This window comes from Monodon monoceros, unplaced genomic scaffold (genome assembly GCF_005190385.1).
Source record: "Monodon monoceros isolate NGI ecotype Baffin Bay Population unplaced genomic scaffold, NGI_Narwhal_1 Super_Scaffold_9, whole genome shotgun sequence".
NCBI classification, from domain to species: domain Eukaryota; kingdom Metazoa; phylum Chordata; class Mammalia; order Artiodactyla; family Monodontidae; genus Monodon; species Monodon monoceros.
In genome coordinates, this window is record NW_021703786.1 from 57,674,283 (window position 1) to 57,691,810 (window position 17,528).

At 49.8% G+C, this 17,528-nt stretch overlaps 1 protein-coding gene across 5 annotated transcripts in view; it reads right to left on the reverse strand.

The window, feature by feature from the left end:
• Window positions 1-1,721: 1,721 nt before the first annotated feature.
• Window positions 1,722-17,528, reverse strand: part of RFFL (ring finger and FYVE like domain containing E3 ubiquitin protein ligase) — a 69,663-nt gene continuing 53,856 nt past the window's right edge. For 4 of the 5 annotated variants that reach the window (XM_029213254.1, XM_029213255.1, XM_029213252.1 and 1 more), the window contains 5 exons: window positions 13,187-13,576; window positions 9,481-9,564; window positions 8,293-8,503; window positions 7,042-7,065; window positions 1,722-4,410 (listed from right to left, as the gene is read on the reverse strand). In XM_029213254.1, coding sequence (XP_029069087.1) covers window positions 4,229-4,410; window positions 7,042-7,065; window positions 8,293-8,503; window positions 9,481-9,564; window positions 13,187-13,576 — 891 coding nt within the window. In that variant the 3' untranslated portion in view covers window positions 1,722-4,228. Of the gene's footprint in view, window positions 4,411-7,041; window positions 7,066-7,237; window positions 8,504-9,480; window positions 9,565-13,186; window positions 13,577-17,528 lie in introns of all 5 variants that reach the window. The other variant, XR_003792086.1, reaches the window with a different exon arrangement.

The window sequence follows — 17,528 nt, forward strand, 5'->3', positions numbered from 1 at the left end:
GGGACAGGAACTGCACCTAAATCACAGGGTTGCTGTGAAGAGTAAGTGACCTCAGGAGGCCTTAGGTAAAGCACTTAGCACAGAGCCTGGCACGTAGTGATCTAGAGTTGGGAAGATCAGCACTGGTGTGCATGTCCAGACCCTGCCCAGGCGACTGGGGCCTGGCCTCTGACTTCAGAACCCTGTCAGACCACCTCCACAGCCTCGCACCTGTGCGGTACAGCCCACTCTGGTCTGAGTGCAGGCTCATCATGTCACCATCTGGTTTTAAACTGACTTCCAACTAGTTCTGCTGACTTCTGAGGGTCCATTCTGTTTTTTCTTATCAACAGATTGGCAGGCTTGTTTGTCCAGCCCCTGTGAGTGAGGTTAATGTGACTCAGTCTCTGGAGCATACCGAGCATGAGTCTGAGTCTGGGCCACCGCCTTGCCCCGGCCTCCTCCAGTGTGCTCAGCTGAGGTCACACTCTGCTGGGAGGCCAACTCCAACCTGATTGACTGGGATTTCCAGCTGCTGCTGAAAATGTGTCGGGAGGAAGGGCAGGAGGGGGTGGTGCCCTGACTCTAGGCCAGGACATTTGGTGTTTCTGAATAGGCACCATTCAGTCTGGCTTCACTGTTGAGAAGATGACACTTTATTCTGTCCTCTGTGGAAACAAAAGCTGCTCCTCTGAGCACTGACCTACATAAATTGTCATCCCGTCTCCAGCCTCCTCAGGCCAAGCAACTGGACAGAGCAGCGGAACAGGGCTCTCCCCTCAGGATTTTGCCCACGGACACAGACACTGCCCTTTTGCCTAGCTGGTCTCTCACTCAGGGTGTGCTGCAGAGTGGGGAGTCTCGGTCATGAGCTCAGCCCCTCAGCCCCTCCCTGCCTCGCTGGGTGTGTTGTCTTCAGTTCACTGTACAAGGTGTTTATTTCCTTCCAGTCTTTCCGACACAATTTTTCTTTGCTGCTGAGGTTAGATGTGATTTTGTATCCATGTATTTCCACAGACCGTAAACAACATCATCTTACACCTCCCCAGCAGAGTGCTGGAGGCCTGCCCTCCTCCGAGCCTTTGTTTACTTGCTGCTGGTTGGCAACAGACAAGAGGTCATCCAGGGTGCTGAACAGGTCAGCTGCCCAGAACAATGAGGACAAAGTGCTACGGCTCAGCCTCGAGGCTTTATGCCCTTTTGGCAAGATTTCTTCTTTCCTCAGTCACAGGGCAGATCTGCACTAATCCAGCTCTCCCAAAGGCGGCCTACTCAGGGGTCTCCTCCCCTGGACACCTGGTCAGGCAGGCGTACAGACCTGCAGACAGGGCACTCTGCCCTCGATGCTGGGCCAACCTCTGAGCCACACTCCAGCCACCACAGCTGTATCCACAAGCTACTGTCCATCTCCCAGGGTCACCTGAAGACTTAACTAGGCACCCTGGCTGTCCTTAGATTCCTTTCTACCCACATCTTTAAGGTCTGCCTCTACCAAATCAGTGTCCCATGCCTGAACTCACTTGCTTTTTCCTATTTGGACTTAGGATTGGTCCTTTTTCCTACCCAGGTCCCATCCTCTTCTAGGCTCTTCCATGACCAAGGCCACATGGCCCAAGCATCTCCAAAAATAATGCAGTCTCTCAAGAGCATGCCTGTGTGCCTGGGATTAGCCTGTGGTTTGTCAGCTTATGTCAGTCTTAACTGTCAGACCTCTGGTATCCTCACACCAGATCAGACAGGCATCTATATTGAAACTTTATTACAAAGTTATAAAGCAGAGCTCCGTAACAAAAAATACACATTTGGGTTTGCTCTTAACACCCAAGTAAGTCTGAGAAAATCTTAACATAAGCCACTTGAAATGACACATTCACATCCAAAAGATTTCAACAAATTTATACATTTTATATTGAGCACTAATTCCTGTACAGCTTATTCTTACTAGTTTGGATCCAGCTATTCCAATGTATTATGAACCAGTCAGCTGTCCATGTCTTTTAAAACAAAGTCTCAACTGAAACCTCAGAACAGTCACAGCAAAAGCCATGGAATAATGGAAGAATTAGATGTTTCCATGATAATTAAGACCAAGGACCTATGAGGAGCAGGAGAGAATATTCAAGGATGAAAGTCAAGTTTTCTACCTAGGTTAGATAGTAACTGAACTGGGATCTTAGAATTCCCAACTTTTACCTGGTGTAGGAATAAAGAAGATACAAAAAAAGTGGGGGGAGGTGTTTGCCACCTTTTTTTCCTAAATGGAAACCACCAAAAGAGGTTAGAAGACTTGAAGGCAAGTTCTTTCTCCAAAATGAGTAAATGACATCAGTTCTAATTCTTACTGAGGTTACAGACCAACCATCAGGATATTATTAACTCATGTCTAAGAGGGAAGTTGGGAGGTAGGGAGAGGTAAGGCCTCAGCAGAGAAAGCAAGTTTTAAGTAGGGAGACAGCCAGCTTCTGCCCTGAAGTTATTGCTAGGTTGTAACTGAGCTGCATACATGTAGACCTGTTTCACAGTGGAATTGAGGAGTAGCTGAATCCTTTGTTAAACTGGTAGGCACTGTAAACTGTAGTATTTACTGTCCAGCAGAAAGGTGAAAGACGATGTCTTTATAGGGAAATTTCTTGACTCCCCCAGTTCCTACAAAGGCTGTAGCTCAGAATCAAATCACCCAGGACTTGGTATAATGTCAAGGTAAGTGGTCCAGTGTTCAGCTGACAACCACTTTAAAATTATTTCACTCCCCCAAAAGAGATTAGTGGTTGACAGAAAGCATTAAACATGTCTGTACCAATAAACAGGTCCTCTTAGAGGTTTCCCACTGCTTTCAAAGTCATGACTGGTTCTTCCAGTGTGAGAGATCTTGGCTGCATGGGGTGGGGGTGGGGGGACTGCCAAGGCCTTCGGGTGTTCAAGGGTTTGCATAGCTCGCCCAGTAGTGACGGCAGCACACACCGCTCTTCTGATAGTACACAGTACATACGTTTGTGCTTGGTTAAGCTTCTCCGGCAAACTTAAGCTCTTCCAGTGGTGAAAAGACACTAAGAGGGCTCGAGAACATCACCTGTTCGTTGCACGGCCCTTCCTAAAGGGCCTAGAGAATGCTTCTTCCTGACCTGCCCCTAAATCAGCAGGCTGAGAAAGGAAATGGGAGTAGGGAGTCCCCACCAACCTGGGGAACTAAGACTTCCAGCTCTCTGCTCAAGGGCTGAATCCAGCCTCGTTCAGTACCTTCTGACACCTCTTAGGTGCTCTGTCTTACATGCTCAGTCTCTGGGAGCTTCATGAGAAGTCTGGCTAGAGAAGCGTGAGGCTCTCTCTGTGCCTTCAGTGAGACCATGTTTAAAACCTCCATGGGAAAGAGGGACCTCATGCTCAGGGGAAAGTGGTTTAAGGCTGGCTGTTGGGACAAGGCAAAGCCAAGCAGAAAGCCACTGCTTCCACCCAATGCTTTCCCTTTTCTCATAAACTAAAATTAAGGATGGCACAAAGTCAGGCCCCAAGAGAAGCAGCAGAGACGATCCACGCACCATCTCGCGCACAGAGACTGCAATTTCCCAGCAGTTTGAAAGCCAGATGCTTTGTTGACTGCCAAGGTCAGGTCAAGAGACTGATAGCTTCCAATCCCAGCACTTAAGGAAGCAACTCTTAATGACTTCAAATTTTTTCCATAGCATTTGTGTTTCATTTCTCGCCAGAAATGAGTTTACTGGGCCAAATTCTGTCCTAAGGAGGATCACTATTGGTCTGGGAAGCTAACATCTTTTTGGTCTGAAGAAACACATGGATTTTAGGTAATGTAGCAAGAGACTTTAGCAAAGGTCGGTTAAAGCACAGAAAGCCAGAGGGACCAGAAATGAATCCAGATGTGCTGGGGAAGAAGAGAGCCATTTCTACCAGGACTTCCGATGGGTGGAACAGAGACACGCAGCTCAGGGGGATGGGTGGGCTACAGGAGGAAAGGTGAAACTGTTTAGGTTCTCAGAGGAAGGGAGGAAGATACAGTCCAAATTCCAGAAAGTCCTCTCTTCATCAGTTACCATCATCACCCCAAGATCGCTGAAACAGGGACTTGCCTGTGCGATCTGTGCATGCCCAGAGGTGACAGAGCATCTTGCTTGCCCTGGTCTTGGGAACACTGCAGATTTTCTTGTTAGGCTGCCCCCCTGCAAGCTGGCCAACTGTGGGCCCAGACACCTCGAGCTATGTCCCTGTAAGGCACTGAAGAAGCTGGTACAAGCCCTCAGGATCGGAAGACGTGCACGGCTCGGATCACGTACTGCCGGCAGATGGGACACTCGTTCATGCGCTTGCCACACTTGGTACAGGTGACCATGTGGCCGCACTCCAGCAGAACACAGTCGATGGGCGAGTCCATGCAGATCCGACACAGGTTCTCCTCCAGGCTGGATGGCACTGCTCCCCCTGGACACACACAGCAGAAAGGGGGTAGAGAGGAAAGTAAGAAGACTGTCTAAGTGTACGGGGTTGGGGGACAGGGGGAGAACAGGCACACTGGGAACAGCCCCCCCAAATCCACATACTTCACTCAAACTGAACTCCAAGAAAACATTTCCCCAGTAGTTAATTTCACTTCTTTGTTTAATCTGCACCTCTATAGGTCAGGCTATAGATTTGAAGAGTCAAGTACTTGTAGATCAAAGACGTCCCCAGAACATGAGAACTAAATAAGGCAAAGTCCTCAAAGCTTAAAAGAAATAATTTTCAGACAACTGAGGCTGTAATACAGCCAGTGAGTGGCACTTAGGGACTCAATATTCTCTGAGGTAGAACATGATGAAAAGATAAAACTGGTTCAGAAAAGTTTAGATATAAATGGAGCTGTAATGAATGGCTCACTAAGGATCATGAGGCTTATATGTAAACATATCCCCAATTTAATAAAGCCAAGGATCACAGGAGCCCCTGGGCCATGCCACAGACGACCCCCAGGCTTCCTCTGAGGAGACGTCGTGGTGCAAGAACCCGGCAGAGATTATGGATCCCTCTTCTCTGCTCCCCACACACAGCTTTATCATACTCTCGCGACGCTCATCACACTGCATGAGAATTTTTCAGTTTGCCTACTTGTCTCCCTACTACACTATGGGCCCCTAAATTCAACAAATGCAATCAATTTCTATAATAATGTACTAAAAGCATCTGCTATGTGCTCTGAGGTCTGATTTTCATCTTTGAATCCCTGCGACCAGTCACATGGTAGGTGCTCTCTAAATGTCTGACAAATGAACATCTCCCAAGGGAGTGATAACAGCCCACATTTATTGCAAGCTTACAGGTGCTAGCAGGGTCCTAAATGCTTTGCATGTTTTAACTCATTGGATCCTCACAAAAACTATGAAGCAGGTACTCTTGTTACTCATTTTATAGATGAGGCAACTGAGACCAAAGGGTTAAGTGGCTTGCCCAAGGGTTCAAATCCAGGCAGGCGGACTTCTGGGCAAGGGGCCTGAGGGCAGGGACTGCCAAGAGAGTATTAACTGCTCAGTGCACAGTTCTCGACAAGGCTAACTGGCTTGTGCAAGTGGTAAGATACAGTGGGCATGACCAGCATCCTAGGTTAGCTGCAGGAACAGAAAAACCTTCACTTCCCCAAAGCCAACCATCCCCAGCATGTTTTAAATGGTAGCCTGAACCAGGTAGCTATAAACAGGCAACTGGCCCCATACCAGCCACCTCTACGGTTCCACAAGGAATTCTCTCACACTCCATTGCCTCTGCACTTTCTTTTCCTGTTCCCTGGACTATTCAGAAAGTCAAGAAACACTTGAGGAAGGCTGGCTGTAAGAGGTAGTGAAATCTATTTACCCCTTTGAGGAGCTGTTGGCCCTAACAGGGAAGGTTTGGAAACAACTGAACTATATAAATACCTAAGATGAGCTGGAGTAATTTATAGAATTTCATTACTGATTATTTCTATCAGGATTAACAAATTCATCAACTCAGTTGCCAGCATTCTTCCAGGGAATCAGAAAAAGAAAGACACCAAGTGGATTGGCCAGATCTTGGTATCAGATGAGGGAGTGGGTCTAGAACTCCAAATGATTTGGGGGAGTTCAACTCTTGAGAATTTATCATCCAGAAGACTGTGCCCCATTCTGAGCTATATGATTGTGAGCTCTTCCCCAAGAAAGGATGTTCTCAGAGTAGTGTAGGGACCTGCAAAGCACTTTAAAACTTTTTCAGAAGACTCTCCAAATTTGTTATTTAGTAAAACAGCCATGTAGCCTTTAGGCTTTCAAAAAGGTCTAGCATGTTTTAGAATGATTTGGATCTGCAGTCAAGATTCCTGCAGTGTGTTCTGGAGGTGCCCAAAGGCCCAGTGGTGGTCTTTAACACATGGGTGAGTTTGTGGCAGCTGAGCGCCGATCTATCCCCAGAGCAGTTCTAACCACTACCCAGCCCTGTACAAACAAGGCTGTCAGGTCACCACGCTTTTTCTTTTTTTTTTTTTTTTTTTTTTTTGGGCCACCCCGCGCGGCATGTGGGATCTTCGTTCCCGACCCGGGATCGAACCCGCACCCCCTGCAGTGGAAGCTCAGAGTCCTAACCACTGGACCACCAGGGAAGTTCCCACCACCCTTTCTTTTTAGTTGGTACCAGAAGCTGATAAACATCCCAAGTGATTTCCCTGAGGGTGTACACAGAAACCCTTCCCACTCAGACCAAAATGGAGTGAAAACTATAGGGGAGGGAGTGCCTTAGCCCCAGGAGTGTGGGAAATGCACCGGATGTGCCACATGCCACCACTTGCTTTGCTGAATATTTTACAAATGCTGGCTTCTGAGCTCTGACAACCCAGAGGCATGCAGATCAGGCTGCCCCTAGGTGTCCTGCCACTCTTGTCCCTCCACGGGGACAGGGATGAGAATTTCCAGAGATGCTGAAAAGCCTTGGTTCCCAGTGAATTCCCCCACACCCTCTCTGGACGCTGACATGAATTCTTAGACTGATAACAGGAATCACGGCTGAAGGAGGGGAAGGACAGAAGAGCTAAGAGCCTAAGTCTGTTCCCAAACAGGAACAACTACATACCGTTTTGGTCTTCAGCACCACACACTGGAAAGGAAAGAGAAAGAAGGCGTCTGAATATGTGACGGCACGAGGAAAGTCTCCAGCCACCCTGCCTTCACTTCCGAACTCTGACTGCTTGCCTGCTGGGAACCAGGCCGGCCAAGAGCCCAGACAGAACACCCGCCCTCCTCACTCCCCCTACGTGCGGAGGACTCACACACAGCTCCTGCCGGGGTGTCTGGTCTAGTCTTAGAGAGATTCCACTGCTTTGCCATGAACAAAACTGCCAAGCAGGAAGGATACTGCATAAGCACAATGTCCTTTTCTGATGCTTCTGAAGCCAGCACTAAGTCAAGAAAGGAGAAACAGTCTGCTCCAGTCAGCCAGGGAGTCGGGATGCAGCCCCCCGGCGGAGCCATCTCCTAGTCCCAGGTCCTCCCCACTCTAGGGAGGTTCTGGGGACGATCCCAAAGGGGAGAGTCTGTGATCAGGTGACCAGTCAGATGTCCCCTAACTCTGACGAATCTGAGCTTCTGGGATAGGAGAGCCCCAAATCTGACTTCAACCACTGTTAGCAGGCAAGGAGTCAAAACGACCTGCAGGACCAAATCAGCGGGGGAGGGGTTGTTGGGGGGCAGGGGGCGGGGGTAGGTTCTGGGTGAAGTCACTTCAGGAAATGCAGAGTTCCACACGGCTCAACTCCTCTCTCTTCTGCAGGACTTCTCTGCCTTTACTGTTCCATTATTCATCCACCATGAATCAGCAGCAGGGACATAAAGTTTCTTTTTTTTTTTTTTCCAAACTCATCTGAGCACAGACCTTGATATTTTACTGGGCATCGCTGAAAATGATACCATGCTTTGGGAAATGAACAGCCCAAGTGCAGGCAGGACACAGTGTTCTTGCACCATGTGTGCAAAGAAGGAGTACTGGTAAAGGCAGTAGTCAGTATGGCAGGGGTGACGTGTGTGGGGAAAGGCCATGGACTTGGACCAGGAAATCCTCAGTTCAAATCTGGGCTCTACAATAAAAGGAAGACACTAATAACGCCTATTTCACAGGCTGCCCTGAGGAGTAAATACATGTACATGATGCCTAACCCAATCCCAGCCCTCAACTCCAAAGGACAGCTATTATTAGAGGCTGCACATGTGTAAGGTGACTCCTTCCTGGGCTAAAAGCAGGGAAACTTAGTCAGGTCAATGTCGACTCTCAAGCGAGACAGCAAACACTCTGGAACTCCGTGCAGCTGTCACCCAGGCGGCCCCTCACCCAGGTGCTGTAGCCCCTTCTGATCCTTGTACAGCCGCGTCACCCTCTCCATCAGCTCCCACTTCTCACAGCAGCCCTTGTAGTTGACGAAGTTGCGAGCCAGGATCTCTTTGAGCTGCCGCACGGTTAGACCTTCAATGTCCTCCAGGTCGGTCAGGTCAGACAGAGAGGCCCTCCGGCCTGGGACGAAGCTGTCCTCTGAGTCAACAGACTGCAAAGGCAAAGATGAGATCGGTGGGCTCAGCTCCCCCAACGCAGGCTCTCCCTCCCAGGACCCCAGAGCACTCATCACCCCGTGCTTTTGGTGACTGGCCTCAAGAGGAGTAGGAACAGGAGTAGTAGCTGGCATGGCGCCCTGCATCGCAAGAGAGACCGCGGTCCCTTCCCAACCCGAGCCCTGTGCTCAGGCGCAGCCGGCCCGACCCGCCCAGCAGCGTGACCCGGTAGAAGGAGCTGCAGTCTGAGGCAGGTGGCCCTGGCTTTGAATCCCGATTCCTCCGCTGATTAGTACTGAATAGTATCAGGCAAGTGGCTCACCTCTCGGAGCCCAACTGCCCCTCCATGAAGAAGAGGCAGCAGACCTGCCCCACAGGGTTGCTGTGACGACTAAACGCAGCAGCAGAAACTACCGAGAATGGTGTTGGTCCTTCTCCCCCGGAGACAGTTCTGCTTTCCCACGAAGGAGCCCACCTCCCGGTCAAGCATCCTCTCTACGCACCCGTGACAATAGCTCCACGGCCCCATGGCTGTGCCCCCCTGTGCACTGGGCCCGCCACGGCTGAGGCCTGAACTCCCTCCCATCTTTCCTCCTGATTATCTGACTTCCTTCCCCTAACAATGGCTACTGTGTGCTAGAAGCAGAAGAAAAGAACAAGATTTGCACAGCGGCACCGGGAGCCTGCCCTCTGGCAGCTCTTAGAAAGTCAAGAGACTGGAAACTAATGGGCCATGTGGCTCCCCAGTCTCCACTGTGACTCACAACTCCACACGAACACACTGACAGCCACAAAGGTTAATTTGGAATGCTAACACTAAACTCCACCCCTGAGAACAGAATTTCAGAAGGACTATCATCACACACTGATTCTCCTCTCTCCACTTTGAGTCTGACAGGAGGTTCCTAATAACATCCTAAGAACGCCAGTGAAAGAGCAAAGGCAAAGGCACAGACCCAAGCAGGGGCCCCACCTGCGTCTCTTCCTCAGCAGGTGCTCTGGCTGTGCTCTGCAGGTAGACGGGTTCCTCTTGGTCCTGAGACACATGGCCATTGGCCTGTGGGAAGAAAAAGGTGCCATCACATCCACAGAGATGTCCCAGGGATAGCATGGGCCTCTTGCCAGCTCACACCATATCCAAAACGCATTCCCATCTCCCCCGGAAATCTGGAGTCTCGCATAACAGCACTACAAAAGCCCGCTCTTTAACACTGACTTTGTCAGGCAGGGAAGCAATAGAAATAGATTTCAACTATAGAACAAGATGCATTAATGCTGCCCACCACCAGGACGGCATTAACCGCCACTCACCGTCAATTTAGTCTCAGTTTGAACACTCTGAGTGAAAGGAAGATAACACGTCCACTCCTGTGAGGGACCACTGTCAAGTTTTTTCCTGATACTGACCCCAAACTACCCTCCCGACAACTTCTGCCCACCGTCCCTGGTTCTGCCCCCAGACCAATGCCAACTATTTTCTTCCCAGCTGTTCATATCACAGCTTCCCTTCCTCCACACAAAATCTCCCCCACTTCCTCATCTGGCCTGGATGAGACAAAGTTTCCAGACCCTCACCACGTTACCCCTCTCTTCTGGCTAGTTGCTGCTCTCACATTCTAGAAATATGCTCCAACCAGCAGGGCACACTATTACTGAGAGCTGTCTTGAAACCTGGTCAAAAATTTTTATTAGCCTGAGACTATTTAAGACAAACGCCTGTGCTTAAGAAGTTTCATTCTGCTTAGAATTCTAACTTCTCAAAAGGTTCCTCCTAGATACTCCTTCAGGTTTTGCCACAGAGTAGTCAGAACTGTGAGCCTCCTAATCCCATCACCACTGAAGCCACAAATCCCTTAACTAGATCCTCTTCACCCACTGCTCCCAACAGGCAAAGGGCCTGGTGTGAGCCCAGAGCAAAGAGGTGTGTGAGCTCACAGGCCTTTTCCACTGGTCTCAGTAAAGGAAACCAGTCACTCACTGCCTCTAGCCGCTCATCTCAGATTAGGATGCATAATACGGAGCTAATTAATAACAGGCAAGCGGGCTCCCCTGGTGGCGCAGTGGTTGAGAGCCCGCCTGCCGATGCAGGGGACACGGGTTCAGGCCCCGGTCCGGGAGGATCCCACATGCCGCGGAGCGGCTGGGCCCGTGAGCCATGGCCGCTGAGCCTGCGCGTCCGGAGCCTGTGCTCCACAACGGGAGAGGCCACGGCAGTGAGAGGCCCGCGTACTGCAAAAAAAAAGAACAGGCAAGCAACTACAGTGGCAGTGAAGAGTAGAAATAACCATCACCACCAAAAATGCCAAGGAACGATACCCCCCCACATATAGTACACATGTACGGAGATGCATCCAAAACAACGTCTAGTTTTCTCTTAGATTTACATCGGTGTAGTACACACTGGCCTCCTGGTGTCACCTTGGAGTTACAAAAAGTCTTTCAGAGCCTAACCTCATCCTAAGTAGACAGCTTCTTGTATGTCCTTTCTTTTCCAGGAAAGAGAAACTAGATCTCATGCTGCAAAGTATGCTCCTGTCTTTTCAGTTTGCCCACTGGCTAAACCAAAATCTACAATGAATATGTGTGCACAGTTGTGCTTATTCCACACACTTTCTTCACCAGCAACTACTGCCAGGACATTAACGGTACAGGAAAGGGCCCTGGCAGGGTGAATGGTATAAGCAGATTTGCATCCTGGGTGCAGTTCGCTGTAGAATCGTCGGGCAGCCACGCACAAGTTACTTTGCTTCCCCTGTTTTTCTGGCTGACAAAATGCAGACCTCACCAGAACAGGGGATGTGAGCTGACCTGAAGGCCCTCTGAAAACATCAGAGAAGTACCCAGTGAGATCCGGTACACAGTGTCTCCTGTGGGTGCAGTCTGGAAACTTCTGATTAATGAAAGGAAGCTTAAAACCGACTCCTTTCATTGGAAAAGCCACCTGAAGGTTCTTGAGGGAAAAAAAAATCCCTCAAGGCACTCTCCTGGCTCCCCATAAACACAGCAAAAGCACTTAGTCAAGCAAAGGGAGGAAGTCAAAGCAGGAGCCCAAACATGTCCAGCAGACAGAGCCAGAGCTGAGGGAAGAGTTAAAACTCCAGAGCGTGCTGGGGAGAAAGCAGGCTCAAGCCAACAAGGGAGCTGCTGAGTTTCCTGAAGGTAAAGCATGCTATCACAGTGGCCTTTATGCCTCAGTGCTCGTCAGAGCTGAATCAGGGGGCCCCATCCTGGCAAAGGAGGTGATCATAAACAAGAGGTAGCAGCCATCCACATCCTGTGTGGGAACTGACAACACTGGCACGTGCCTGCTCTAGGCGGCTCAAAGCCCTTTAGACGTGAGATCACACTAGTCTGTCCTCCCAACATCCTGGCAAGAGCAAAAGTGGTCTGGATTACTAACCCCATTTCATTGTTATAGGCTCAAACCTCACCCAAACTGACCCAAGAGTCAGTGACAAACTGGATGTGGAAAACGGATTTCTTAGGTCCTAATCCTCCCACTATTGCCCAAACCATGTAAGTAAAAGGCTCACTAAGGCACCTACGTATGTCTACGGGATGCCATCATGCCTTACACAATGGTGAGGTGAGGTCCGCCCGCATCACTCTAATCCAATAGTTGGTTTCTGTATCTACCTTCCCCTTAGAGGGGCTTTCTCAGCACAGAAGCAATGTGTTACTCATTTCTGTACTTTTCATGCCTGGTTCATGTTTCAGTCGATGTGCTGCTCTGAGCTTACCATTCCCAGGCCCCACTAGGATGCTGGTAAGGCTACTTACTGTTCAACAGCCCACCAACCACTGCCCCACCCAGACAGAGGCTGGCAAGAGGAGCAGCGCCCTTGTCCTAGTCACACTGTTTCCCCACTCTCCCTTCCCTCTACATGTTGCTTTTCTTCCTTTGTGCCTTGTGACGGTCACTGAGGAACGGAGTTCCCCATCCGGCCAAGGAAGACCACAACAAAGGTGAGTAAGTAGGAGGGCAATTTGAACAGAACTAAACACAAAGACTACCAGTGAGTTTTCTCAAAATATTTCTGGAAAAATGAATTTTTAAAAACTCTCTAACTGGGATATGTACATATTAAAAACAAACAAAAGGCCTTCCCTGGTGGCGCAGTGGTTGAGTCCACCTGCCAGTGCAGGGCACACAGGTTCGAGCACTGGTCCGGGAGGATCCCACGTGCCACGGAGCGGCTGGGCCCGTGAGCCATGGCCACTGAGCCTGCGCTCTCTAGAGCCCGCAAGCCACAGCTGCTGAGCCCACACGCCACAACTACTGAGGCCCACGTGCCTGGAGCCTATGCTCCGTGACGGGAGAGGCCACTGCAGTGAGAGGCCCGCGCACTGCGGTGAAGAGTAAGTAGCCCCCGCTCGCCTCAACTAGAGAAAGCCCGCACGCAGCAACGAAGACCCAACGCAGCCAAAAAAAAAAATGAATAAAATAAAAAATTAAAACAAACAAACAAAAAACACAAACACCCAGTATCGTGCATCAATATCCCTGAAAAAAGCCAAAACGTGAGTTGGATGTCCAGAAAACATCATCCCTCATCAGTAAGCAGAAAGGCATCACATAATCCGGACACTTAACCTTGCCCCACTCCCACGGTGCAGGCGGGAGAGGAAAACGAGCCCTCCAACTGGCATAGATGGTGTGGCTGCAAACGGGCCCGTACCTGCTGCCGGTCCCGAGCCTGGGCTGGGGGTGAAGAAGGGAGGCCGGGTGAGGTAGGAGGTACCGTGCTGGTGTGAGGCTGGGTCAGGAAGGCCTGCTGCTCGGGGGAGTCCGGGGACAGGCTGGGGGCATGAGTCCTGCCCTCCTGGGAGATTACAGGCTGCCGGCCAAGCACCAAGAACACCAGCTCCTCTTTCTCCCGGCACATGTCGGTAGAGATGTCATGGAGGCTGAGATAGTCCCTCAGGTCCTTCACCTTCATCTTCATGAGCTCCTCCCGCTGAAAGGCTGTGGCTCGGAAACGCTGGCAGAGAAGGCAGAGGCGGGGCCCGCTCCCCACTTGGCTCGAACAGGCCACGCAGAAATTCTTCTTACAGTCCAAGCAGGTCTGCTGCTTAGAGCAAGAGGCAGAGGAAACCACATCAGACAGTGAGAACAAGACAGTGCGATGGGAGCTGGGCGAGACTCCCCCATCACTCTTACTTTTACTGAGCTCCTCCTCTCCCTGCGCGTGCAGGCTACCTTGCAGATTTCAGGGTAAGAGCCACTTGGAGGTGGCGCAGCCCCTGTAGGCATCATGTATCCACATACAGGACACTACGTGGAGTGTTCCGTCGGAGGCTTACTTTATTCATTTTACTGGTAGAGAAATGGAGGCTATTAATTAAGACTACCAGCTTCAGGATAAAAAAATCCCCGCATTTTCATTGTCTCCCTCCTCCATTTCTTGTGGCGTCACCTTGGGGGTCTAACTTAGCCTCTCTGTGCCTCAGTTTCCTCATCTGTAAAGCAAGGCGATAACAGCAACTGCCTCATATGATTGTTGTAAAGTTAAGAGATAATGCATTTAGTATATGTGACACATGAGTCTTCAGTAAGTGTTCAGTGTTTTAATTATTCTTGCTAGGAAATACAAGCCAATGATAAGAGTCAAGATTCAAATCCTGAACTATGATTCTTTCTACTTTATTGCTGCGATAAGAAAGCAAATGCATAAAGGTTATGGTGGTGACTGTTGTTACTATTAATGTTATTCATTAAATTATTGAGGGGCCACTATGTGCTAGAGCTAAATTTGGCTTGTCATTTAATTCTCAAAGCAACCCCGCAAAGTAGGTATCCGCGTACCTCCCTGTTTTACAGACCAAGCATCTGAGGCCTAGAGAGATTAAATCCCATCCTAAAGGGCAGGCAGTAAAGAGTAGAGCTGGGATTCTCACTCGAGGTCTGAGTTTGGTGCCCACAGTCATGCTCACATTGCCTAACTCAGCCCCAGGCGAGCCTACAGCTGGGCTGAGTCAAGAGCCTGGCTCTCCCTCTCCCAACTGCCAACCCCGTGCCCCGTCTGCAGAGGCTGAGGCCCAGGCCCACCCCCACCCCAGGAAGGCCCACTCAGAGTGCTGGGAACTCAGTGGTGCCTGAGAGCCTACCCAGGACAAATATTTAGTCAGCTCCAGGAGGCCCTCTGGACGTGATTAGGGAGCTCTCATCTGTGAAAGTACAGGGTGTCTCAGACGGGCGACGAGAGTGCCTGGCAGGCACGCTGGTACCGCCTGGCAGCAGCTCCTCCCAGGATCGCAGACAACACAACTCATGAAGGCTTGCTCAGCTCACAGGAAGCAAATCCTCGGCCTCTCGCCCCGCAGGCTGACCGAGCACGGTGACATCTGACTGAGGCCTGTTCCAGCCACCAGCAGGCCACATGCCACCAGGCGGGTAATCCCTGGGCCCACGGGGCTGGTCCCGGAGGGCGCCCTCACTCATCCTTTAGAGAAATTAAAAACTTTTCATCCTGTGGTGACTTAAGTATTAACCGAAAGATTTCCGCTCCCTCTTTTCTAAGTATAGAAAGTTATTCAAGCTAACAAGAATGCCCAGGAGACTGAGATTCCCAGAGTCGAAATCACAGATACTCTTGTGTGGCACTGAAGTAAAAGTCTGCATAGCTGATGTCGTTATAGTTCGTTTTCTCTAAGTGTCATTCGTGCAGTAAAGGAAAACAAGCATAATGCTTACCATCGTTTTGACTAGTGATACTTAGAAGCTGGGGAAGGACACACATCAAGCTCCCTTATTCTCTATACAGTTATAACCAGACAATAAAATGTGCAGCGACTGACTGGAAAGGACGCATGGCTGCACTCGCTTCATAAGGGTTCTGGGACCAGTAGCCACTCAGGTAGAAACTGAATGTTTTTGGGTATTGGGGGTTCAGTCATATCTAAAGCTTTTCTGTTGGGCAATGAGATGTGCTTAGGATGACAAAGTGAAAGGACGAGGCTTCCGTGTAATAAAGCTGTAGGTCCTGACGTGGAACATTATTTAAGTCAATGCAGTTTGATAAGACCTAGCTTGACACAATTAAAAAGCCCCGAGTTGCTCAATCAGCCAGATCTAAACACCTCTCTTCTTCAAAGGTGTGCAGCGTATTGGATGCAAGATCAGAATGCAAAGGCAGCAACCAACCCAGCTTCTCCGTACCCCTCAGCTCGCCAGGGATTCTCAAGTCCCGGCATTGGCATCTGAAACACACCCTAGGGGAAAGAGTAAGACAGCGCTCTCTTGAGGCTAAAACCTCAGTTTGCAGAGGCAGAAGAGAACAAAGGAGAAGGGAAAAGCAGCTGTCAACAAATGTGGGCAGAACAAGCAAGGGAAACACATATGTATAAATTCTAGCAAATGGTGCAAACTGACTCACGAGGTCACATGAAAGATGACCTAGGGGAGCCGACAAGCCTGCACAAATGCCAGGAACACAGACAAACACCAGCATTGGGAGGCTGGCAGGGGCACCCGCCTTTGCCAATCCACCCTTCCTTGTTCTACCCTCTCCCCAGCCTCGTTCCCTGGCACAGGGCGGGCCCACCTTCTCAGCCCACCAGCCCCTCCTCCTAGCCATCCTGCCCATAAGCATCCCCTCCTGCAGCCCACCGGGAGGAAAGGGGCAGCCTGAGGCGTGACACACTAGGATTAAGTCCTAGCTGGTCACGTCCCAGCTAAGGGAACTTGTGCAAAACAGATAACCTCCCAGAGCGTCAGATTCTCACCTGTAAAGTCGGAAGCTCAGCCTACCTCGAAGGACTACTCAAGTACTACATGAGCTAAGGCACAGCAAACCTCAGCGTGCGGTGGGCGTGCAACACACTTAAAGGTAACACCGTCACCTCCTTTTCCCTTTTCCCCGTGCCTCATCTCCGACGCGGGCCAGTACCTAGGAGCCACCCCCTTTCTACTCTGAGATTTGAGTATCTCTTCCACGTTCCCAAGTACAACCTCCCTGCCAGGCTACCTCCCCAGCCTCCTGCTCAACCTGGTCAGCTCAAGAGGCTGGGCGCCAAACTCCCTCCAAAATTGGCAGGGCTGCTGCTAGACCATATGTAGGTGTTACCAATACAGATGGGATATGAGGCTTGTGGCAAATCCCAGCCTGCCATTTCTCTCTGAGACTGGAAACTCTGGGAAGGCAGGGCTCCATCTTTCTTACTACGTCCTCTCTACAAAGTCCTTAGTGCTCTCTGGACTTTGTACCCAATGAGCAGTCGGAAAATACTGACCTCGATGAAGAAAGGAAAAAGAGACAGTAGGATCCATGTAATCACGTCAATTCAAACACTTCTAGAAAAGACATTTTAAAAGCTTGCAGCTGTTAAATGCCAAACCCTTAAGATAAGATGCTGATCCACTTAAGCATGAAATTACAAGTGCAAAATTCTCATAGGAGAAAACATCCTTAATATTCACAAAATCAATCCATCCCTTTGTGGCAAGAAAACATTTTACCAATAACCATCTTTTACCTTCCAGACTGGAACTTTCTTTCCCCCCACAAAAGCTCTTCTTGCTACAGAAGTTTTCTTTTTGTCTCCTTGTGTGGCTGCGTATTTGCCCCCATCTTCCTGTCAGACTACAAGCTCCCTACTAAGGAGGGCTGACATTCTTCATCTCTGCCTGCCTAGCCCACGCAATGTCTGACACACAGTAGATACTGAATAATATATTTTCCACTGAACCACTGAATAAAAAAAACAAATCCTTATTTTAATCACTGTCAGGCTCCTAGGCACCCAGACCGATTCTCTGCCTTCTTTAGTTTGACCTCCTCCTCCGTTTCATCTGTCTTCAACAGCTGTGTGCCCTTGTATCTTAGTAGCTAAAGTACCTGTTGTATCTGAGTCTCAAATTTTTCATCTGTAAAATGGGTTAACAACCACTTCTTCACAAGGTCTGGCACCAAGAGCTGCTCACTAAATAGAAGCTACCTCGATCAATCTCGGCCTCCACCCTACACCAGGCTCTGGGAACTTCCCGCCAGGTGTGCAAGAGCTTCCTAAGTGCTACTCCTA